The sequence below is a fragment of the Sinohyriopsis cumingii genome, chromosome 12 (assembly GCF_028554795.1).
Source record: "Sinohyriopsis cumingii isolate HCF-2022 chromosome 12, ASM2855479v2, whole genome shotgun sequence".
In the NCBI taxonomy this organism is placed as follows: Eukaryota; Metazoa; Mollusca; class Bivalvia; order Unionida; family Unionidae; genus Sinohyriopsis; species Sinohyriopsis cumingii.
Window position 1 is genome coordinate 79349559 of NC_142972.1, and position 25511 is coordinate 79375069.

The window sequence follows — 25511 nt, forward strand, 5'->3', positions numbered from 1 at the left end:
TGGGGTGTAAGGCATACCTATGAACTTGTAAAAATCCATGTTTTTGAATTAAAAAAGACTGAATAAAAATAAAGATTGGGAGCTAAAATCGGGAGGTTCTTCGTGGCATTTTTAAAGTCTTGTTTTCACTCAATTTTGATCGATCTTCCTTGTCCAATATGCGTGAACTTCACAAAAGACTTGCCGGTCTTCCCTGTGACTTGCCCTATTTTCATATTCAGGTCAGCTATGGTCAAATGGCACAATAGCTACAGATTAGTCTTAAATAAACAAGCAAGAAAGACAGGGGGTTAATTAAAAGTTAATCCTTATCGATGCAACTCTTTCTTAATTAAAGGTAAACAAGGTATATTGTGTATAATATGCAAGCACCAGCAATTGATTGGCAAATTAAGGATTCCCAATTTTGTTGAACTAAAGGTACCTAAATAGGCAGCCTTATGGTACAGTACATGTGGCAACTATTTTCCCCTCGTTGTATATCCGACCTTATATCCTTATTATTAACTCGTAAAGCATTTAGTATTATTTACTATAAAAGAAGTATTCTGAATTAGTTTTTTGAGGACACATTTGCTGCGTAGTATGTATTTTCATTCCTTTTATTGTAACGATGGTAATTAACATTAGTATATTCTTTCGTGGGAATGGTGCTATAGCATATGGAGTTAAGCATTCGTGGTGATCCTTCTTCGGATCAAAATTAATTGTGGACAATTTTATTGTTATGATTTATGTGTTTGTTTTGGTTTATTTTTTATTTTTGTATTGCTGTAGAGATATAAAAAAAATCATTAATTTACATGAATAATGTTTAAACTTTTCATTCTATTTAGTGAAGAAACGAATTCTTTCTAGTAATTATTTCGTCACAACAATGTCACAGGTGATAACACAGAACATGTAGGACTTTTCTTGTTTAGAAGAAATGAAAATCGAAGACGTAATGTAATAATCGGGAGTTCTATGCAAAACTCGGGAGGTAGGCGTGGAGCGAACCCAAAAATTGAGTTTTTCTTCTTCTTCTCCCGGCATGAAAGTTGACAGGTATGTTTTAAGGTCGCTTACATCAAAGCAAATTACAACTGAGCTTTTACGGTATTGGAGATATTAAAGTTTAGTGCTCATGATTCGACTCCAAGGGATGTACTAAATTTAGTGCGCAATCAAGCCTAAAATGTACATGCGGTGGTGCCATTATGTAAATACGTTCAGTAGCCTAATTGCAAGCATTGAATTGAATCGTATTGTTGTCATACAGGGATTACACTTTAATGTGTTAGGTATTTACAGTTTCAAAGCAAAGTAAAAACATAATGACCGGTGCACTGATATAAAATGCCCAATGCAATAATGCATAAACAAACAATAATCGAGAGGTAGTGTTACAGCAACTCGCGATTCCTAAATTCTTGTCATCATTTGATCAAATTATATACAAATCTAAATAAGGCAGGAAAAAAAAAGAAAACAGAAAATAAAATAAATTACTTTTTAAACAAGTTTATACCATCTCTTTTTAATACTCATGCATGCCTTTGTTGATAAATCAGCACTTCACCCGAGATGATATTGATTTTCAGGTGAGGGGCTAACACCTATTCATTAAAAGCTGCAATTATCTGCATACAAATTTGGTTGCAAACATCGGTGTACATGTTATACACTTACCAGTTTTTCTCGTGGCAGTGCAGCTACTGTTGGCTGAAGGGTTCTTTTGGTGACATGTAGATTATATTTCCTGAGCAAATCGTATGTCTGGTGACTTGTAAATCCACCTGGAATAGCACAACCATCTGTCATGTGGCCATTTTGAATTTCGTGCTTGATATGGCTGTTACCAATTACCGGTATGTGTATAAAGTGTATGCCGGTTTGTTCCAGAATGATTTGCATGCAGCAAAATTGCGTCCATCATTATCAACACAGATTTGTGGGGTTGATTTATCAGACTAATGCAAGCAACCTCGAGAGAAGTATACATGTAATTTGTTTAAAATATAAGTGTGCCTAAGTAAATGCATTTAGAAATTACCTCGTGTATCTTGAGGTGTCTCATAATTGTGGGCTGGCTTATACGTGGGTCGTGCATTTTTTTAAAGTGTTTATATCTGTTCAATTTGGGGGTTGGGTTATACACAAACGGGCTTGTATGCCAATATATATATAGTACCCCTCATGAAAGGCCACCCAGCTAACACGATCAGCACATCAGTGCAATAATATAAAATTTACCCCTCACAAGCGGCCACATTTTATTTTAATATGTATCTAGAACATGTATTTTATTCATAACGTGTGTCCGATTTCTGTTTCCCAATGTCAGGTTTTCGTTACTGAAAGAAGTGTTGAATAAAGTACATGTACCACTAAAGTTAATATTGTATCATTTACGCCTCATGAGAAGCCACATTTATTCCATAAAGCTGAGAAAGACTAAAATTTTAATCCATACAAAAGGTTAAGTACATGTAATCCAACTAGCCTTACTCCTGTATTATCATGAGATGTCCGGTTTACAATTATTGGACAGTAGTAATAGCTGAGAAGTGGCAGTATCAATGTACAATACACAAGTCAGCAGGAAAATAGTTTGATAGCCTTTATGGCTTCCATTAGTAAGATGTTGAGCTTGTTCACTTTGATAATTAGTGGCTATTACTACTGACAATAATTGTCAAGATTACAAATCCTAATGGCCACGAGATCAGATCTGTGTGATGTTAATGGTACATAACGAAGCCGTTTTGGCTTCTCTCACTTAGTTTAAAGAAATGTATAAAAACAATAGGGTACCAGACTACGACTAATGAATCATGCGACAAGATCACTTCCTTTAAAAACACGTGGCCATTTGTTTAAATGCATAAAAAAATTGTTTTACCAGTCTTGTAGTTGGCAACTTGATTAACTTACTGCAAAAAGATCAACATGTCATCTACGAAAAGAAAAATTCTCAATACAGAAGAGAAAATGAAAGTAATTCAACTGACTGAAAAGGTGTTTTTTTTTTTCTTTCGAGGATCATTGCAGAAAACTGTGATGTCGGAAAGACTCAGATAAACAATATCATGAAAACTAAGGAAACAACTCTGCTGAAGTGGGAAGGTGGAATGGATAGAGAAAGGAAAATTGTTTGAGCCAGGAGATGTTTGCATACTGATTTGAATAACAAGGTTTTTGAATGGTTTTGCACTGCGTGTGCTAAGAAAATTCCACACACTGGTCGAATGATCCAAGAAAAAGCAACAATTTTGTCAGTTGAAATGGGATATGACGACTTTACCGCAAGTAACAGATGGTTGTACATATTTCAAGTCTGACACAATAATAAGTGTTCTGTCCTTAGTGGAGAATCAGCTGATGATGATAATGAAGTTGTCAAAAATTGGAACAAAAGACTCAACGATATATGCAGGGGATATGACAGCAAGGATATTTTTAATTGTGACGAGACTGGCTTGTTTTTTAGACTGTTACCAACAAAGTGACAGATGATTTGATCTATAACATAATTATAAAGAAAGTTTTAAAACTATATCAATGGTTATTCATAACATTCTTTTGAAAATGATGAAACAGTTTGTTTCACAACATTCATGTGATTTTTTAATGAAAATATTAAATGTTTTAGAATTAAATGTACTTGTGACTCTCTTCATATGTATTTACTATTTGCATTGTCACCCCCCTCTAGAAAGGCCTCCCTCATTATACAGCCACTTCCCTGCTGCAATAGGGGTGGCCTTATAAGAGGGGGACTACTGTATATCCAGTATAATGTGCCAGTGAGTGGGGAGGAAACCTATAGGAGTTAGTTCCCTTTGTTTATACAACGTAGAGACTTCAGACATTTCAAGTCTGTGGCAGGGCTGTTTCCAGAGGAAACAGCAATAATTCCGAACATTAATGTGATTATGAGACTGTAAAACTGCTGCAATTTTCAAGGAATGTCAAGATCTTGATTACATAAAGACAATCAAGTGCTTTTCAAGGAAGCATATGAACCCTGATGATTTTTACTAAGCATTGGGAAAAGAAAACTATAGTACATCAGTTATTTACCATTTTAAAAAATCAATATGCAGGGGATATGACAGCAAGGATATTTTTTATTGTGATGAGACTGGTTTGTTTTTGAGACTGTTACCAACAAAGTGACAGATGATGTGATCTGTACCATAATTATAAAGACAGTTTTAAAACTATCAATGGCTGTTCATAACATTATTTTGAAAATGAAAAGTTTTTTTTAACTTTAATTTCACAACATGAATGTGATTTTTAAATGAAAATATTAAATGTTTTAGAATTAAAAGTACTTGTGACTTTTTTCATATGTATTTACTATTTGCATTTGTCATCCCCCTCTAGAAAGGCCACCCTCATTATAAGGCCACTTCCCTGCTGCAATAGGCCTTATCAGAGGGGGACTACTGTAGTATGAAAAGATTTGGACAACAAGGAAGTTTTTTATATAAAAAAAGCAGACTAAAATTGAAAAGTTCAAGTCCACGTGTAAACTTTGTAATGTTCTGCCTGTACTCAGAACCTGGTGACCAAGTAGTCAACCATTTGGCTATGGAACCACTGGACTATCCTAATTACCTTGTAGAATAATCTACGCTGTTGACATCAGGCAACAACAAAAACTTGACATTTTCACAACATGTGATCAAGCAGTTCGTAAACTTTTTAAAATTAATGCTAAAGGAAAAATAAACTTTCATTTTGAGTCAGTTGGTGGAATGAATGAATCACTGGTTATCAGCATTGTATCAGCCATGTGATTACAGAGTTCTGGAGAGTGTACAAAGTGGGATGAGCATTGTTGCACATGAATTCCTCTTCTCACTGAAGTGGATTAATGGTGTGATAAAGTTTAAATATGTATGGGACTTATTATCTTTGTTTTCCTTTTTCCAGTACACTAAACTGGTATTACATTTATTTCTGACGCAGCAGTCAACATCTCCAACACTATATTTTCACAAGTTCTTGATGTCTCAGTTTTATTAAATGACATATTTCCTACTTGTATCCTCATTTTCAGTTCAGTCTTCAAACCTATAACTGGAATACAAATGATGTTATTTTGCAATACATGAACAGGTCTAAGTGAATTGTCCTCAATACATCTTAGGGCAATGACTGCCACATTTTAAGTTTTAGTGTCAAGATCACATAAAGCATTTCTGAAGGAAAATTTGGGTCATCTTTCATATTATCAGAAATAAGATAAATTAATCAGAATTATTTTAGTGATGCATCGGTTAAAGACTATCTTTATATTATGAAACATTATTAATATCAAATCATTCAAAGATCAAGTTTTCTTGACAACCTTATCTGTTATGGAAGTAAATGCAAATGATAAATTAACTGTTGTAGCTTTTACAAACAACAAAAACTAATCCAAAAGAAGCAGAAATTTTTATTTGTAAAAGAACACTGAAACATTATCTGAAATTTCTCTTCCTTCTCAATCAAGGATATAATGCAAAACTGGTTTTCATATCTAGGCAACATAATAAAGTTATTAATTTTCCCAACAACATTCAGAAAAGTTGATAAATTATCCAGAGAAAAATAACTAGATTTTAGTGTCCATATATCTGGATCAACAACAGTAGAATCATAAAGCCACAGAATTTAATTCCATTATACTTCATTTCCCTGCCGATAAATTTCGTGTCTCGCATGCAAAGCAAAACTTATGTTATCAACCAAATGAATAGTCACCATGGGTCAAAGGTCAATGTGTCAGACTTACAATCAGTGGGTTCAAATTCTGCCCAAACAAGCTTGAGACATGCCTATGGTGGCTTTGGGGCAAGGGGAAATCGGTTGCATTGTCTTTGCACTAACCTCTGACATGTTGTTTTTAAAAAAAATCATAATCAATCAAATCAACGAAAGTGATATGATTTGGAAAACAGAATGATTCATTTCTAAGTTATAAATGCAAACTGAAAGTAAAATCACAAAGTCTGAGTGGTTCAAATAGTCTATTTGATTATCATCATTTGTTTAAACTCAAGTACACATAGGGGATGAGGAAGAACTATAATACAGTTCCAACACGATTATCCTGTAATATGGCACACAACTTAAAATAAATCTTCATAAAAACTACCATGATTTCATTTTAAAAGATGTACAATGAAAGGAAAACAATACTTGCTAATTTGAGATTACTTTGAAGTTGATAAGATGAAAAATGCCATTAAAGAAATCCAATAGTAAATGAGCATACAAATCAGAGTCAGCTGGTAAATGGGTAAGAAAATAAAACAACCATTAAAAAAAACCCATTGATCTCATTCTAGCATAAGCTACACTCAAGATTCCTCCATTCTAACACATTTCACACATACATATGAACACTATGAATTCATTTGTTCTCAACTTTATCACCAAATTTACACACAAATAAATCACACCCAACTGTAAATATCTTTAGATTTTAACCATACATCAATAAAGTTCTAGTCACACAGTACCAAACAAAATCTGGTTAGCAAACATGCTGCCAAAATTCCAGGGACAACCCTCTATTACACAATGTAAATACCTGCCATGAGACAAAATATAAATGTTAAAGATGTTGCTAATGTGCCTCTGAAAGGCATACAGATTAAAGGTTAAAGGTAAACGCAAACAAGGGCAACTTATAATGCAAGGCAAATTTTTCCTGAATGAACCTCAATAACATGCAAATCTGCTTTTGCATACAATGCTGACAAATCATTTCAACTGTGTAAAATCAAAAACTAGAAACTGAATAGACCCATGTCGAAAGCACATTATACGATGTCTGATATGGGTCTAGATCTATGCTATTTGTAGACCCACGTATGCTGACACACTGTGATACCTGATTAATCCAGGTGTATGCCATTTCTAGATCAATGTCTGCTGGTACATTATGTGACATCAAAATGATCCAGACCTATTTTGTTTGTAGACCCATGTCTGCTTGCACATTATGTAACATCTGATCTGGGTCTATGATGTTTACAATAGGGTGCATATTATACAAGAGCAAATATGGTAAAGATGAATCCAGAAAATAGTGCCAAATAACAAGAAGCACAAGTAGGTCTGATGTTACTCACCTGGCTTACATAAATTAACAGCTAATCAAGTCATTAAGCAGATTTATGAAGCAATGTCACAGCCTATTTAAACTCTCCCAAATTTCAATTGTTGATATTACCTACATTTACTATATCCTGATAAAATTATTTCCCAATATGAAGGCATAATTAATATGCAGTCTCTTGCTCATAATCAAAGTCATCTAAAGTTCTGATGATAAACTCAAAAGTAAAAAAAAAGGTAATTTATTGCAAGTTTGATCAAAAACTTGATCAGAAATATAGCCTCTTGAGTGATAACAAGGTCAGCCAATCAGATGCAAGATCACATCATTAATATGCATGGATCTTGCTCATTATCAAACTCATCTGAAATCTTAATGAAACGAGTATATATTCCAGGTGCGGATCAGAAATATAGCCTTCAGAGTGATAACAACATAGGTTACTGAATCAAGTCACCTGATCACCTCAATAATATGCATGGAACTTGCTCAATATTGAATTTGTCCAAGATTTACAAACCCATACTGCAAGTAAGATTTAAACTGGATCAGAAATATGGTTTCCAGAGTGGTAACAAGCAATTGTTGGAGAGACGCATGATGGACCATGAACACAGTACCATACCATAAGCTCATTTGGTGTTATGGTCTGGTGAGCTAATAAATATAGGCCCGTATTAACCCCGATTAAGAGCTTTTTGGAATGATCCTGAATGTAAGATATTGTAATATGTAAACTATTTCACACTGTCAATTTGACAATCTGAATCGTGTCCATTGTGAACTTTATTGCTGACATGTTACTTGCTTAATGTGAAACATTTATATTTATCTCACAAGTCTATGACCAGTAAAGCTAAAAACTAGATGCATGAATGTCTTCTATGTACAAGTGCTCAACTAACACGAAAATGCAAGTAATTCTAAATACCCAGGATAAAAAAATTATGAGAGCATGAATTATCCTGTACATAAAAATATCGAACATAAAACTGCATTTCTAAGTATAATAAATCTGATCCTTCTAAACATTTGGAAATATGATTTTGCAAAGATATAAAATTTTTGTTTGATATTTGTATAAAATGTGCCTGATATGGTTATAGAGTATTAATGGAAAATATTTTGACAAATATGGGGAAAACAGGAATGGCACTTAATGAACTTTAACAAGGCTGGCACACTGTATAAAGTCTTCTTGATTTCTTCCTTGCCAATGGAAAAGATTGTAAGAATTGTGAAATTTCTGCAAACGAGTATCACATCAATAAAATGATTAAAATTTCTCAAAGAGCATAAATCTTTATAGATTTTACTGCATTTACTTGGAATAGTCTGAAATCAAAAACATTATCTGACAATAAAAACAGTGCATGGTTTATTGATGTGAACGTGGCACTTAAAAAATAAAAATGAAGATTTTACAATGTCTACAGTACTAACTGATGTTTACAATGGCAAAAAATCCAACTCAAAATATAGGTCATATTTATAAACTCAAAAATGACTGTTACAAAACATATTTCTGCATTGATTTCAGAAACATTACATAAAATTAAAATTTTGAGACAGAGAATTGTTGAGGATAATTTGACTAAGAAAATTATTCCTGTGTATGAAATCCGTTATTTGCCAACAAAGAATCTTTATTCAAGCAAACTGTCAATATCACCACATAACCATGATCTTTCAAGACATTATTCAGCAGTATTCTTTAGTGTTGAAAAAAAGTCAAAATTAAAACCAAGTCCTTTTTAAAAATCATCCCAACATCAGTTTTCTTTTTAAAAACACGACATTACATGCAGTAACTTTATAAATAATTTAACTAGAACTCTGCTGAATGCTGTGATTCACCTACAAAGTTGTAATAAAATCCAAAAACCTTGCAAAGTCATTTGAGCAAGAAAAGTAGTTCACTGTATCCTAATTCTGCCTTTGGTGTATAGTACTCACCAAAAGGAATGCATCTATCAAGTTTGTTGACTGTACATACAACACTGTCATGGTAACAGCTCCATATGAAAACCTGCTGTAATCAATGGAGTGTAAAAAGTAGATCACTGTAACAACATTGCCAGAAAAAATAAGCCAATTGCAAGCAATTTTTATGGAGATATCTACACCAAAAACAATGGCAAAACCTATGATTTGCAAGCAAGACAAAGAATACCATTCCTGATTCATAATGATCATTCAGTTGAAAGGTCTGTATATGGGAAGCAAAGTTATATCATAAACAAAAGCACCAATAAATGTTTAAGCATTGATGCATCCACTTCAATCAATCGGTGGCAATGAGGAATGTTTGAAGAGAAAGTCACACTTGTTTGATTTGACATTGGGTAAACAAACTAAAGAAACAAACAATGGCAGTTTCCTTTCTGCCTGTATTTTTTCACCTTCTTTCGTCCAAAGGCTTAATATGTTCTGAGTAGGGAACAGATCATATCTTATTTACAAGACTGGACTGTACCTTCTCTCCAAGTTCATTTATTATAAATCTAACAGTCTAGACCAGTCTTGGCATAAATTCTGAAACTGGCAGCACTAATGTATATGCATCTCAATATGAACTTAAGATTCCAGTACAATGCGAGCCCCATTATCCAAAGCTTGATAATCCAAATATTTGGTTTATCCACACCAACACAATGCACCTCAAAAATTTCTAATATATACACAAACAACAACAAAGTGTTTATCATGTTCACAAAGATTAATTAATGTATCACTGTACAATATTATGAACTCAAATAGTAGGCACATGTAACAAGCATGCATTAAATCTGTTCAAACTCAAATCTAGATGCACATGTGAACTATGCTGATTATCATCATACAACAAAACATGGTTACAATCCTCTTGGAGTCCAACTTTAGTTGCATATTCCATGAGATTCAAACAAAAATTAATTTTATCATTCCATCAGGTCCCCAAATAAAAAACAAGGTTACAATGTTCTTTGAGTTCAACGCTAGTCATATATTCCATGAGATTCAAACAAAAATTAATTTCATCATTCCATCCCCAAGTCAAGAAAATTCTTGAGCATTAAAACTAAAACAAAAAATTCCTGTCTTTCACCTCAAATAAGGGAGACTATTTGAGCAACAGAAACACTTTACCCAAACTTTTCCACAACCTGAAAAACTTCACTCATGACATATTAAATGGAATTTTTTATATCTTTTTTGACTTTATGCTTAATTATCCTCTGACAAAGGAACCATACAACATATTATCTGGAAGATAAGAAAAGAAGGAATCAGAAATGCCCTGTGACATTTAGTCATACAGGCCTTATTATAATCTATCCTAGTCATAATGTCGCAGCCCCTGTGCTTGAGGATGACACAACCTCCGTCGACATTTTCTTGAAAATCTCATTCAAATCTATATCTTCACCTTCACCTTCCTCACTATATGACATCCGTGGAGATTTTCGAAACCCACGACTTGCAAATCCCTGCAGCTTTCCAGTGGCAGCAAGCAAAAGTCCGAAATAAGGTGGAGAAGGTTTCAATGGACGGGAGATGTACTCTGGATGATATTGCACCCCAACAAAGTAGGGATGGTCTGCCAATGAGAGCAAAGGTCAAGGTCATTCTAGTGTACAAATGATAACTTAAATAATACAGATTAACATATAAATATATCCCCATAGGAAGAACAAGGTCTCATGACATCAAAGCAAAGAGTCAAGTTTAATTAATATTCAAAGTCTTTAATAATTAACCCACTGGGACCATGCAAAGTTTTTGATAATTATCTCATTGGGACCATGCAAAGTCTTTAATAATTATCTCATTGGGACCATGCAAAGTCTTTAATAATTATCTCATTGGGACCATGCAAAGTCTTTAATAGTTATCTCACAGGAACCATGCAACGATTTTAACAATTATCTCATTGGGACCATGCAAAGTCTTTAATAATTATCTTTCTGGGACCATGTAATGTCTATAATATATATCTCAGTATCATGCCAAGTCTTTAATAATTATCTCATTGGGACCATGTAAAATCTTTAATAATTATCTTTCTGGGACCAAGCAATGTCAATAATATTCATCTCATTAGGACCATACAAAGTCTTTAATAATTATCTAAATGGAACTATTGTTGTTGTTGTGGGGTTTAATGCCATTTTTCAGCACACGATAGGTTATGCATGGCGGCCAGTATTAATGGTGGAGGAAGAACAAGAACCACCAACACACAAGAAGCTACTGGCAAGCTTTTTCACATATCCACATTGTCCGAATCCTGGACTCGAACCCATGCAGACAGAGGTGAGATGGCAGTGATTCGTAATGGAGAGTGCTTTAGACCACTCGGGTTCCACCCTAAATGGAACTATGCAAAGCCTTTAACAATTATCTCATTGGGACAATGCAAAGTCTATAATAATTACCTCATTGGGACCATGCAAAGTCTTTAATAATTATCTTGCTGGGACATGACAAGTATGTCATAATCTCTCCATACAACTGTGTAATAATTCTCAGGATGTACTCTAATCAAATTTCAAGACAGAATGGGCAAGGGAATAGAAGATACAAACAATGACAATAAAACTTGCAAGCAGCATAACTAAAAAATTCTTCTCTTAATCAACATGTGAATACAAGAGGTTAATATGAATTAATTTATAAATTTCTGTGATTTTGCAAAACATATTTTCATTGGTACTTAATATTCACATTCTTTTATTTAACTTGGGGATGTTGGGTACAGATGTTATTGTAAGCCTTAAGTTGTGTCACAATATTAATTTTTTATGATAATGTCATGAATATATTGTCGCATTTTAACTATTGTGTGCTAGTAAAGGGTCAAAGCCAATGTTACAAGAAAACATTTTGGCTACCCACTGCCTGTCGCTGGTTGTTATTTTAGTCAGCTAAACATGTACTGATTGAAATAATAAGGATACTGCTTATAAAGGTAAAAACATGCTATTCTGTATTAGTGGTGTAAATTGGAAACATATTTACATGGGCTGAGGGGAGGGCAATCCTAAAGCTATTTAATATCAATGATGTATCATGCTTGCAAAATACGATTATAAAACTAGTGTTGTTCGGTTATTTTGTTAAATTTCTGCTTTACTGCAACCATGAAATCCAGAAAAACTGGAGCTAGTAGTGATGGATACTAAGCAAAAGGTCCCACTCTCTCTACACACTGTTCAGAAGGCCTTAAATAGAGAATATAGGCATTCAGGGACAATAACTCTTCTATATGATCACATGCTGGTAAAGCAAAATCACTCATTGTCTCAGCAACCTAACCTTATTGAACCAAATGAAACTATACACAGAAACCAAAGTCTGACAGGCAATCAGGGCCCATAACTCTTCTACACAATAACAACTTACAGTTTCATCAATATAAAACTGCACACTAAATTTTGCTTGAAATCTCCCAAATATGGTAAAGTTGAGCTCTGGAAACCAAAATCTGGGAAATAGGTAACTAGGTGCCACAGCTCCAATGTGGAATGCTGGAAATCAAAGATACTCTAGGTATCGTCAAGCTGAAGCCACGTACCAAACTTTGTCCAAATTCAACAAACTCTGGTAAGGTTATACTGCAGAAACCAAATTCAAGAAAATGATTAATAAGGAGACAAGAGCTCTTCTAAATGGAAACCAAACCCATATATGGCACATGTAAGTCTCTGAAACAATGCTAATAACAAAATGCATCAGAATATGTTAAACAGTTTGCGAGTTGTGTCGATTACACGGATTGGCTGTAGTCAAGATGTAATAGCACTGGATAGCATCAAGGACAGTGACCCCTTCAAAATTACACCCAAAAACATGAATTTATTAAAAATTACATCTAAATGTAATAGGTAATACATCCACTAAATGGCATCCATTTTTCTTGCAAGGGCTGCACAACTATGCTGGTTGCAACAACATCCCATGCAATAATAACCAGACATGCCAACCCTGCCAAATCCGTCTTAGTAAGGCAGATGATTTTTTCCATAAGTTTGACCAGTTTTCAGTAAGGTACAACAAAATATCATAAACTGCTACTGAAAAGCTGGAAAACATAATTAAAAGTTAGGTATTCGAAACATGCAGCGACAATAAACATGTTCAACCATGACAACGGCAAACATATCTCCCGCCATGAGACATACTCAAATCGGCATGTGATGTCCAATAGACATAATTGTGTTCCTTCCAGCTTTTATTCACAAGAATCTGAATATTCATTTTTATTCTACTCTGTTGATTATTAACACTTTTCAAGAGGCTTATTTTCCCTTTTATCTTAAACATGCATCGCTTGCTGGACACCATTTTAAATTTTTTTTATATACTCAACAGTTCGATCATGCACTCGCATCACATAAATAAGTGCAGTTTAAAATATCTGAGGTTCTGCTGTAAAGTTAGTCTGCTTCCCTGACTAATTTCACTCATTCTAATATGAAACCTGAACCAAATAAAACATGGATGAACAAATTATCCTGCTTTTAGGCAATGACCATTTTCCCAAAGTTCTTGTTTTTATGCCGTAAGTCTGTATTTTATGGGTAATTTTCGTAAGACTTGTGGCAAAATCATAATGGTTGGCAGGTCTGAATAACTCAAGGCTGTAACTCTATTCAAAATGCAGCTGATGATATAAAAAGGTCTTTGAGACAATTTACACCCCAAACTGCATGCATGAGAATATGTTCAATGGCTTTAAATCCATGCTGGTTACATTAATCACAGTAGTGATGGAAAAAAGGCAATAACTCTGTCAAATATGTACCCTGAAAAACAAAATCATGAGCAATTCACCTATCAATGAAGTCCAGTTATGTGTAAGGGTTTGCTACTTTCTATTTCCATGGTAACTGTGACTTACCATCAAGCTCCATAATCTCCATTCTCTCACCATCTTCACTACGTCCCACAAATTTCATTCCCTTCTCTTCAAACTTGGGTACCATGGTAGGGTTTATCTTACGAAAATACAGAAGAATACACATATTAATATGCTTATTTCAAACTTTTTTCCAAGGTTTATGGTTGAAAGATGGGTATACATATTGTAAGAGTCAGCCTCTATTTTACCCAGGCTTGACAAGATCATGTGCACTGTGCTGTCATTTATTGATCACTGAAATTGTTTTACCATTATGCATTTGGTATCACTGTGACTTAATCATAAATGCAATACATACACTTTTCTGTCAGTGACCTTGACCTTCAAACACAAAAATTGATAGACTTCTTCCTTACCCCAAGTGCTAACCATCTATAAAGTTTGGTTGAGGTATGTCATATGGAAGTAATATTATTGTGCAGAAACCATTTTACTTCTTTCAATCACAGTAACCTTGACCTTTGACCTCAAAGTCTATAATGTACATCCTTGTTCCAAATGGCAAACCATCTACAAATTCTGGTCACTATACCTGATGTAGAACTTGTGTTATTGTGCAGAAACCATTTTTCTTCTTTCAGTTAACGTGTCCTTGATTTCTGGCTCTTTTTTAAGCTTATAATTGATGGGGTTTTTCCTTGCCCAAACCCAGATATGTTATATCAAAAATGCACCATCAGATATGCAGACCTGCCAACCCTAACAAGAACTTGACAGTAAGACAGTCATTATTTTTCTCCAAGTCATACCAATTTTCAGATAGGTGTAATAAAATATTATACTGTCAAGTTGGAAAATGTGATTTCCAAAAGTTCAGAAGTCTAATTAGAGACTGATGCAAAGAAAGAAATCATTATGTTCAACTAAGAATGCTTGTAACGTACACTTAGACCATAAATACAACCAGTAGTTTCACAAAATGCACTACCAAAACCCATGGAGCTCAAGGACTTCTTGCTATCTCTCAACTTGACATGATCCTATGCCTTTTTCCTCTTCTTCCAATTTCGCGTATCAATCATCGCTTCCACCATGACATAATCAAATAAATGTGATTTCCAATAAATATAATTGTTGCCTTTCCTGCTCTTTCTCAAGAATTCTGAGTATTCCAATTTATCCTTCTTTGCCAACCATTTAAATTTTTTAAGAGGGCTTTTGTCCCATTAATTTTGAACACTTGTCGTTTCCTGGACGCCATATTTAAAAAATCCTACTGGGGAAAAGCTTGATCATGTATGTATTATGCATGACAAAAATATGTCTGAATCTGAGGTACTCCTGTAAAGATAGTCTGGTTCCCTAACCAAGGCTGTTGATTGTACTATAAAACTTGGATCCAAATCAAACACAGACAAGCAAGTATCTAGATTTTATTAACAATGGTATCTCCATAATTTTTTGCTAATATTCCATTTTAAGGGTCATTTCCTTAATATTTAAGGATTGGCAAGTCTGGATCAGGGGAAGTAGACCATGATTTATGCAAGGTTGCCTTATAATGAAGTTTATTATATGCAATAATATAATTCAACCAGTGTAATGGGATCCATTTCCATGTTCATACCAGTGTTGTATCAGAAACAGTGTTATACTGAGAGACAATGCAAGTGATCAGTATGTTTGGATAATAGATGGGTGCACATTTGCTATACACATAAAGTACTGAAAATACTGTTGGCTTGGAGGGTTACATCATGCATGTGCAACCTGTAGCATGTGACCTGGTTTTCTCTTCTTAATTACATCATAAGGTGTGGCTTCAAAAGTAACTCATCAGCCCAAAATGCTGAAGGAAGTTGCACATGCCTGGTTTATGTTGTACTACATCAACAAGAGTCACCTTAAAGTACAGTTGCTCTATTGTCTTAAAAAAGTTTCTAGGAATTCAAGACAATATCATTTCTTCCTTTAAACTGCAGAGTGTTGACACCATCTCTGATATTACTGAATAACATGATTTTCGAGTCAGCTACTGTGGCAGCCATTTTGGATGTACAGTGGCACCATTTTCATTCAGTGCAAATTAGACACCCTTTGAAAACATTTTATGTGACTATCCATTCAGAAGGAGAAGCAATAACAATTTTCAATCTAGACTTCATAAGAAATCTTTGAGGAAAAACTCCATGCTGATGTGATCATTCATTTATTTAGAAGTAGTTTCAACAAAATTTTCAAGATGGTTGCTATTGTGGCCTTACTGGCTGTCTGAGCAGTGCCATTTTCATTTGGGAACAACTATACCTCGGGATGAAGGTGTGTTTAAAGTTTCATGGAAATCCTAAAAATGGTTCAGAAGTTGTCGTCAGAAACTTGTGTTAATGGACGTATGAAGGTCCAGAGACAGATGTTGGATGATGGACAACAGGACATCCCATAAGCCCTTCTGGTCTATGATCAGTAAAGGTAAATATTAAACAGAATCACTTGGAGTTATTGTTAATCATGTTCCTTTTCTATTATTGCAAGCAAATACCAATAACCCATAAAATACAGTCTTAATTATGAATGTGTTAAGACTCTTCTTATTTCTTATACTTAAAAGAAAACAGAATAAAAGAAAATGTACAAAATATTTTGAAACAATAGTTAATCAGTTACCTTTAATGAGAATTTTAAATTCTGATGATTTTATTGTAGGTATTAGTATTACACATCTGTGAAATTACATCAAGGGAGGTAATCACTGAATACTTAATAACCTCAGGATTAGAATTATATTATGTCCCTTTACATATACTGATAGACCTTTCCATGTAAAAAAAACCTATATGTAGAAAACTTCTATTCACTAGAAGCATTTTTTATAATGGAAAGTAAACATCTCAAAATCCCTGCAAGACCAAAATGTCAAGCACAATCTGAGATCATTTATTATATGTCAGAAAGAACACAAGCTGAGATCATTTATTACATGTCAGAAATTACACAAGCTGAGATCATTTATTATATGTCAGAAATTACACAAGCTGAGATCATTTATTACATGTCAGAAATAACACAATCTGTGTATATCCCAATGGTAGTGTCTTGGTGCAAAACGTCCATGTGGTTTCTCTTCACTATAAATGGTATAAATCTGCATTAATTTTTTGGATTTTTTTCTTCATGTTATCCTTATCATATATCGAGCAGTACAATTCTATACATCAGTATTTTATCTACCCATGCGTCAACTACACAAACATTTCTGATTTGACGCACAAAAATTGTTGCAGTACGCAAAATGACGCACCTCAATGTTGTTTCTCTGATTAACACAAAACAAAGGTTTGGTCCAACTACTTTAATGGCTAGGTCACAACTCTCCCAAAAAGAGAAAACATGTGCACACCAGTTTCTTTCGTTAATGTTATCATAAGACACATAGTTATAACTGAGTGTAGAGCCTGGAGTTGACCTTATGTAATCTGTAACTGTCAGATCATTTGTAGAAACAGGATCTTAGAGCTGTAGATTACCACACCGAAGAAAGAGTCAGAAAATAAAGTGGTTTTAAAGTGATTATCACAAGAAACTATTATTTTATGTGCACCCTTGTCAAAAAGTGAAACAACAATTTCCATTCACTCAATTGTATGCCTTGCTTTGTTCTAAGATACTGTCAGTGTTCAACTGAAAATGGCATCAAAAGCAAAACAAAATTAAAATAGATCTGAAACAAATGAAATTATCTTTCGGACCCCCTTTTACAACCGACCAATGATAACAGTAATGTTATCAAACCAGTGGAGCCATCATCATCCAAAGATGAGATAACAGTTACTCGTAAGATAAAACATAATTTTGTGTACCAGTGGTTGAAAACATACAGCTGGCTACATTTTCAAAAAGAAATCAAGTCGTTTCTTTCCAGAAGAGGATCTTAACCACCTTTAGGAATAGGGTTGGGATTGAGAAATATAGAAATGTGATGCTTATCAAGATTGATGGGGAAGACAGAAGTACATTAAATTTTGAGGAAACTTTGAAGAAATGGAAGAAAACAGAAGAGAGAAGAATCTATGAACTTTAAAACATGAAATGATTTGTTGAATTGTGAACAGTTTACTGAGTCAGAGTTACATTCAGAAGACTTAATCACTGAAAACATTGCATGAGATGTTGGATAAGCTCTTCTCTGCCTTGTAGTCAGATTAATACATTCTAGTCACTACTACCTAGTGTTATGTTTTCTTGTGTAAAAATATTTAGAAAACATGCCTTGGCTTTACTTACATTATAGAACTAATATTTTTGTTGTGTACTTAAATAATATAATTATTTTTAAAAATTACTTAAGACTAATCATGGGCTTCAATAAGACTCATATGTCTGGATTCTGACTCGCTGTTTTTTGCCTTGATAAGACAGATACATGCTTGTAAGTCAAGTTAAACGGCAGATACCCATTTCTGCAAATATATAATGGGCTGGCAGATCTGGCTTTCAGCAGTTTGTTAAGACTGGGCTTTCCTTAACAGCCAGGAGCCAGGTGTTAAGACTGGGCTTTCCTTAACAGCCAGGAGCCAGGTGATTCACCTGACTACTTTCACTTTACACCCTGCCAGTTAAAAAACCCAAACAATCTGTATCCCCATTTGGGAGGTCCTCCAAATCCCTTTCCCACTTTGGCAACTCACCCTTGAACTTTAAATCAAATGGAAGGCCCTATAAGAGTCATCAGTAGAACATGCAACACAGACCCTGACCTGTTAGTGCATTATATGACAGCAGATCAGGTCTATGTTCTTTATGCAGTTTGACTTGACTTATAAGTGAGTGTCTACAGCATATCATTAAATGATAAATAAAGTATGCTGAACTACCTGTCTGAAGAAAAGAACATCTTACCTCGTATCTATGCCTGTGTCTTTCTTCTACAAAGTCTTTGTTCCCATAGAGTTTTTCTGAAACAGATTCAGAATTTGCATTGAAACTTCATTAATTTTGAGTCAGTGATATAAAAAACATTTATAAACTAGTATAACTGAATACAGTGCCATGTGTCAATGTGGAACAATGTGTACCAATGACCAAAGCATGACTGAATGAAATGTATAATTCTTTTTTATTCTTAAGGACTGTTCCAATAAAATGTACTTGGTACCCAGGGAAGGCATTTTAATGTGGGCTGGTCACCCATGGATGCAGTTCAGAACCTTGTATAATTCTGATTACACATACTTTCACCGCAGACTGACTGTACTGGTCTCTTCCATGGATAAGCAACACACTATGTTCCTACACCAGCACTGAGACAATACTAGTCTTTCTCCAAAACTAGCTTAAAGAACCACCACAATCTTTTTTGATCCTGCAGAGACTGCCTATGTACTTTTCCTAATCATTTCAAAAGGGTCAGAAGGTAACACAAGTGTCACTACATCACTACACATACTAAGGACTGGACGGTCCTGGTGCTCAAATTTCTCTGCTGGATGCCGCTATTAAACTGCCTAAGGGATAGTTTTACATAAGCTCCAATCAAGACTGTTTACCATTTATACATTCTACATGTAATGGGTATATACCAAAGTGTTGGGGCTATTTTAATGCTGATAATTGTGTTTTCTCAAAAAACGATAGTGTCAGGGGGTTTGGGAATATAAAATCATATTCTTAGCATGGCATGCCATGCTTCAATTTGATTAAAATCAGATCTCAATTTCACATAGGACAGTGGAGACAGATTTAGACTGTGCCATGTTATGGCAGGTATGTCAACATCTTGAAAATACATTTACACATTAGTGCGATCAAAGTTTCCTCAGGCAAATTAAAAAAATTTTTTTACAACCCCAACGGTCTCCTCACTTAAAATACAGGATGAGCCCGATCTAAAATTAGAGGGGCATTGGGGTATCAAATTTTTTGAGCACTGGCATGTGACTCTAAGAATCCTGCTTTCCATGAAAATGAACCATATTCAACTGATTTTCAGTGAGGGTTGCCACAAGTTGTAAATTAAATAAAGGCAGACACTGCAACTGTCAGTCTGAATCCATCTTAAAATTACTTACTCATCAAGCTGTTATCTTTTTTGAACAAGGTCTTTCTCTTTCCCAGTCTCATAGTTCCTCCCATTTGACCTGGATTATGTTCTGGCATGTCAATCACCTGTAATTGTAAAAGATTGGGAGAGTTAAAGGAAAACGAGAATACCACAAATGGCACATGATACCAAGCCGCACAATGTATTTTCCGCAGTATACTTTGTGTAAATATGAAAAATAATATACAGACAGGGATCTTAAAGTACTCCATTTTAACCCATTTGGGATTTATTTATTTTCCATAATTGTCCAAGAACTGAGCTGTTTCGTGTTATATTTGGACTAGAGAAACATATGGGCCAAGTTTCCTACAATCAGCTATAATGCAGTTCAGATGCTGTCCTGAACAAAATACATAAGCAAATTGTATTTATTTGGCAAAAATAATTTTAATTATGTTATATTTATGTATTATTATTACTTTGCCTGAACTTTTTCTGGTGTTAGCCCAGTTTAAAGTCCATTCCTATCTCCAATTAAAATAGAACAAAAATAAACACCTTCCAATTGCCCTAGTCACTTATGTCAGTCGGAATATTGTTCTTCTTTGTCTTTGACCAAGATTGAAAGGACATCATAGTGGGTAGGAGGAGGGAAATTGGTTGGTTGCTTGGTTGTTATGAGTTTGATGCCATTATCAGCACATTATAGGCTATACATGAAGACCAGTTTATTTGTTGGAGGAAAAACCCAGGAAAACTCCAGGAAGAACCGCTGACTCATGAACAGCTACTAGCAAACTTTCTCACATACCCCTCTTGGCAAAGCCTCAGACTTGAACCCATGAAGACAGGTGTGATATCAGTGATCTATAAAGGCAAGTGCCTTAAACCACTCAGCCCCAGGGCCCCTGGGAAATTGGCAAATTTTTCCAGCACCCCAGCTGATCAACAAGATTCACCTGAGGCAGACCTGCCTCTCTTCATTCATTCACCAATCAATGTGTGTACCACATGCAAATGCTGTTGTTATTAGATTAGTCACTAACGAATTTGTCAAATGTATCGCATCACTACTTTTACAGCACTCTTGAAAAAGAATGGAATTATGAGCAACTTCATTGACTAAATTAAGGGGTGACGGTGTCTTAGGTACACAACATCCATCTGGTTTCCCTCCCTGTAAATGGCACCTATTAAACCTAAAATGAATATCTGAATGTCGTTTAAACCCAACATCATAATTATTTAAAAGAACGGTTTATGTCAGATAGCTTTTTAACAAATCATTTCCTTCCTTCTAAACTTTAGTTAGATTGGAAGAATGGTGAAGTTTATTATAAAAGGCAGGATTATTGGGTCTTTAATATTTATCCTCATACAAAACTTATTTCAATCAGGGTAACTTGTAGTTTTTTGTAAAATAAATTCCTTGATTTTATCTCTTACTTTGCTGCTAACTTCTGTGCAAATCTAAAACAAAATACATCTATTTAGCTGTGAATAGATACAACACTATCTGAAAAGTCCTTTACTTTAATATATTGTTGAGAAACCACTGACTGTTTTGGACTGAGATTACACAAAAGACCAAAACTGACATTCAGAAGAAAATGGTGAAAATCGAAGATCTGCAAAGTGCATGAAATATGAGTAGGTCTGAGAAATTACTGAATCTACGCACAAAAAAATTATTAACAAAATCAAAGTATTAATATTAATCAGTTATTGGAGTGTAAAGTGATACTAATTTACAGAAGTCCTTGCCATTCATCATTCTTTTTACTGTTTTAAACATATGATCAAAATCATCTTTATATATTGTAATATGACCATAAAGTTTGTTACTATTATCAGTAACACAAACTATCTATGGTAGATGAGAATGAACACAATGCCAAATGTATAGAGGAACTGAAATCTCTCCAAGAAAAATTACTCTCAAACATGAATTTGCAAGTGCTGTTCACTCATTCAGTACGTGAGACGCCCCACCCCCATCCCCACTTGAACCTCCATCACATATGCACACACATGAAGCTTTATCTACTAATGGGAGATGAAAAGCTTTATCTACTAATGGGAGATGAAAAGTGCAAGAAGTGTTATCTCACCACAGGATATTTGGTATGTTCATCATTTTCAGTTGAATTCGCATCTTTCCATCCCAGTACATTTCTAGCAAATTCTATGACAGAACATTGCAATCCAAGGCAGACACCTGAAATAAGAGTTCATATTTAATTAACTGTAAATTTTAAGAGCTCATTTTTTGTATCTATGTGTTTAAACTAACAGTCTTAACAGAAGGTATAAAATGAGATTTTATAAGTGGTGATTACAATATTTCCATGTAAACCCTTGAAAGTAGGAAATTGATGGAGAATGAGGGATTTCAATGTCAAAAAAAATGTGCTTGTGCTTCATTCAAGATGCAAATCAGTATGTCTTTTACAACAGCCACTCGGAAGACTCTTACCTACTAGTCAAGGCAAATGTCGTGCTACAGTGGCCTCCCTTTAAACAGAATAACTTGCATCCAATCCTGTAAATTATCCGTTACTTCAGGGTTGGCAAGAGAGGGCACACATGTATAATAATTGGGCAAGTATTGGGATTTGGGGACTGGTTTGAGCAGATTCAGCGTGTATTTGAATATAGAACCTGTGTGTGTGTTACTGTCCTGACAAGAGAATGTAGGACCACCCAGGAAATTTCTCTGCCACAAGAAGAAAGTTAATCCACGATTTTCAGTTGGTACGCAGAGTTCCTCATTTTTGAAAGACTTTGGGAATTGGGTATGTAAAGGGAAAGGTGTTTATCCAGATCATTTCATGAAAGCCACATTAAAGGAGCAGTTTTAATACTAGTAAAGGCAAGTATTTGGAGTTGGGGACTGGTTTTAGCTTAAAAAGTGGTATATATTTGTAATTAGGAAGTGTTGATTCATTATTTAGTTGCTGCATATTATTCTCATGGTCATCCAAGACAATCTGAGGACCATTACCACTTGCCAATTGGGGGCCCTGAGTGACAGCGTGGTCTAATGCGCTAACTATTGCGGATCACCTCTGTCTGCATGGGTTCGAGTCTCAGGTTCGGCCAATGTGGGTATGTGAGAAAGTTTGCCAGTAGATTCTTGTGGGATGGTGGTTCTTTCCGCAGTTTTCCCGGACTCTTCCTCCACCATTTATACTGGCCAACATGTAAAAGGGCGTTAAACCCTACAACAACAACAACAACACTCACCAATTACTGCAGAAACCTGGGGCACTTGTATACATATTAACCTGAAACATTACCTAGGAAAGGAATTTTCTTTGTTCGTGCCCAGTTGACTGCCAGGATTTTTCCCTCAATACCACGACTTCCAAAACCACCTGGCACCAACACACCACTGAAAAACAAAACTTTCATTGTTAAAAAAGTTATGTTCACATCAAATGACCAGATCTCCTTGCACTTTACAACAAGCCCATTTTAAAACTAAATGTATAAATTTAACATCCAGGTCTAAAAATTTGCCAAATAAAAGTTGTGCCTATCTGCACCTGAAATATATATATATATATATATATATATATATATATATATATATATATATATATATATATATATATACACACACACACACAGATTGAGAGAGAGTGTTTTGTATGGTTTAACATTCAGAATGGATTCTAGTGGGTTTGAAAAACAATCATATATAATCCATCTAAACTGCGTGCATCTAAGAACAGGCACATGAAAACATGCATGTATGCATACACACTCATTATTGTGGTGGGGGATATAAGAGACATGCATGCAATGCCACATTAAGAAGCTAATCTGCACAAACTTTGGATCTGTACTTTAACCCATGCCAAGATTCATTGTATTTGTAAAGGAAGTCATAGTTGTATTTTTAATGATAGCACATAATAGCACTTGGTGAAAGCCATATATCTTCAGGAACCACATATTAGGAATTTTCATGAGAATTCAAGTAAAACAGGTCCTTGTGCATACTTACTTTGCACTGACCAGCTGGTGCCAGGCTTCATGATATCTACAGGGATCCTCCTGGAGCATCTCGATTTCCAAATCCGCAGCCTCTATATACTGAAATGAGACAGGAACATTGTTTTAATTTAAATTTCAGACAATAAAAAGTACTTGTTGTCTTGAATTTTTGGGAGAAAAATGCAAGATAAAATGAGCTTGATGAAACTTCAAAGAAAACTGATTCCCTAATCATTCTGTATAAATACTAAGCACATGAAGAACAAATTTGGTCTCAATCAATGTATTACAATTATTTGATGTTATCACCATAAAAACAAACTCATTTGTTTGGACCTCCTAAGTTGGCCTTTAGCGGTGACTTCAACAACACATGCACCCTTCAACAAAGCATGTTGACTATGACCTTCAATAAAGAAAAACATAAAAAACATCAAACTTAAATAAAAGCAACAGAATCTGACTGATTGTTGCATTTTCCAAAGTGAGTGGAATACATTTATTGTGCCATGAAAGTTTCCATTTTGCCAGAAAAAAGTTATGCTTACGATTGCTACCAATGTCAGCTTTAAAAAAAATTAAATTTCAAATCTTTTCAAACAATAGATATCTGGCTGTCAGGCTAATTCTAGGTGGAACATCTTGCAAATGTTTGCTAAATTTTTTGATCATGCATTTTCATTTCCCTATGGCATACTTGTGGCAGCCTTCGCAAGATGATAATTGTCTACAGCTGACCAAAATATAGGCCAATTTATGCACATTTACATGTGGCATGTAAACAATGTCTCAGTCACGTTTTAATGGGGTATAAAGAATAATGTAATGAATTGTTTAGTGACACATTTTTTTTGACAATGGGATATAGATCAAATGATGACATATTTTTTTATGTTATTTATGTTTTAAAATTAGATGTGAACAGTGGATTACTGCTAAATAAAGAAGTTAGAGAATGCAATAAAAAAAAGTGAGGGAACACATACTACTCAGATGCGAGGGAGGTGGGCAGGTGAAACAATGGCGAGCATAACAAAAATGTAAGGGAAAGTACAAATAAGGAAGAGAACACCATTCCCACAGCAATAAACCCCATGATATGAATGATGTTTTAATTTTCTAACGCATCTATACCCAAATTCATCAATTTTTTATATACATGTACAGGATTTAATGCATTATGGATTATACTGCAAATTATAAGTTGTCAATATACCAGTGTATTTCAGACTATGTCTGTCTTCAATTAATCAAAATTTCCATGTTTATTTTCCCCTCAGTGTAATTCCTACTAATGACAGGTCACCTCGTATAAACTTCACTTGTGTGCAAAATTTTTTGTTGTTGCCCCAACCCCACCTCACTTATCTCAGCATCCGCTTAAGTTTACAATATTAGTTTGGTCCCGAGGATGTGGTGATAAAAAGAGAGTATTGTACTATGAAAATGGTGACATCTTTTGAAAACTGACAACAAAATATTGAGGTTGGTGTTTTTTTGTTAGGGACATTTTTAAAGCC

The 25511-nt window shown here is 34.6% G+C and overlaps 1 protein-coding gene across 2 annotated transcripts in view; it reads right to left on the bottom strand.

Annotated features, from left to right (window-relative positions):
• Positions 1-5418: 5418 nt before the first annotated feature.
• LOC149786804 (CTP synthase 1-like) overlaps positions 5419-25511 on the bottom strand; it is a 45156-nt gene continuing 25063 nt past the window's right edge. For both annotated transcript variants that reach the window (XM_089977305.1, XM_089977306.1), the window contains exons 10-16: positions 24002-24090; positions 23289-23383; positions 22101-22207; positions 20015-20111; positions 18846-18901; positions 13989-14085; positions 5419-10685 (exon numbers count right to left, since the gene is read on the bottom strand). In XM_089977305.1, coding sequence (XP_089833431.1) covers positions 10429-10685; positions 13989-14085; positions 18846-18901; positions 20015-20111; positions 22101-22207; positions 23289-23383; positions 24002-24090 — 798 coding nt within the window. In that variant the 3' untranslated portion in view covers positions 5419-10428. The remainder of the gene's footprint in view (positions 10686-13988; positions 14086-18845; positions 18902-20014; positions 20112-22100; positions 22208-23288; positions 23384-24001; positions 24091-25511) is intronic.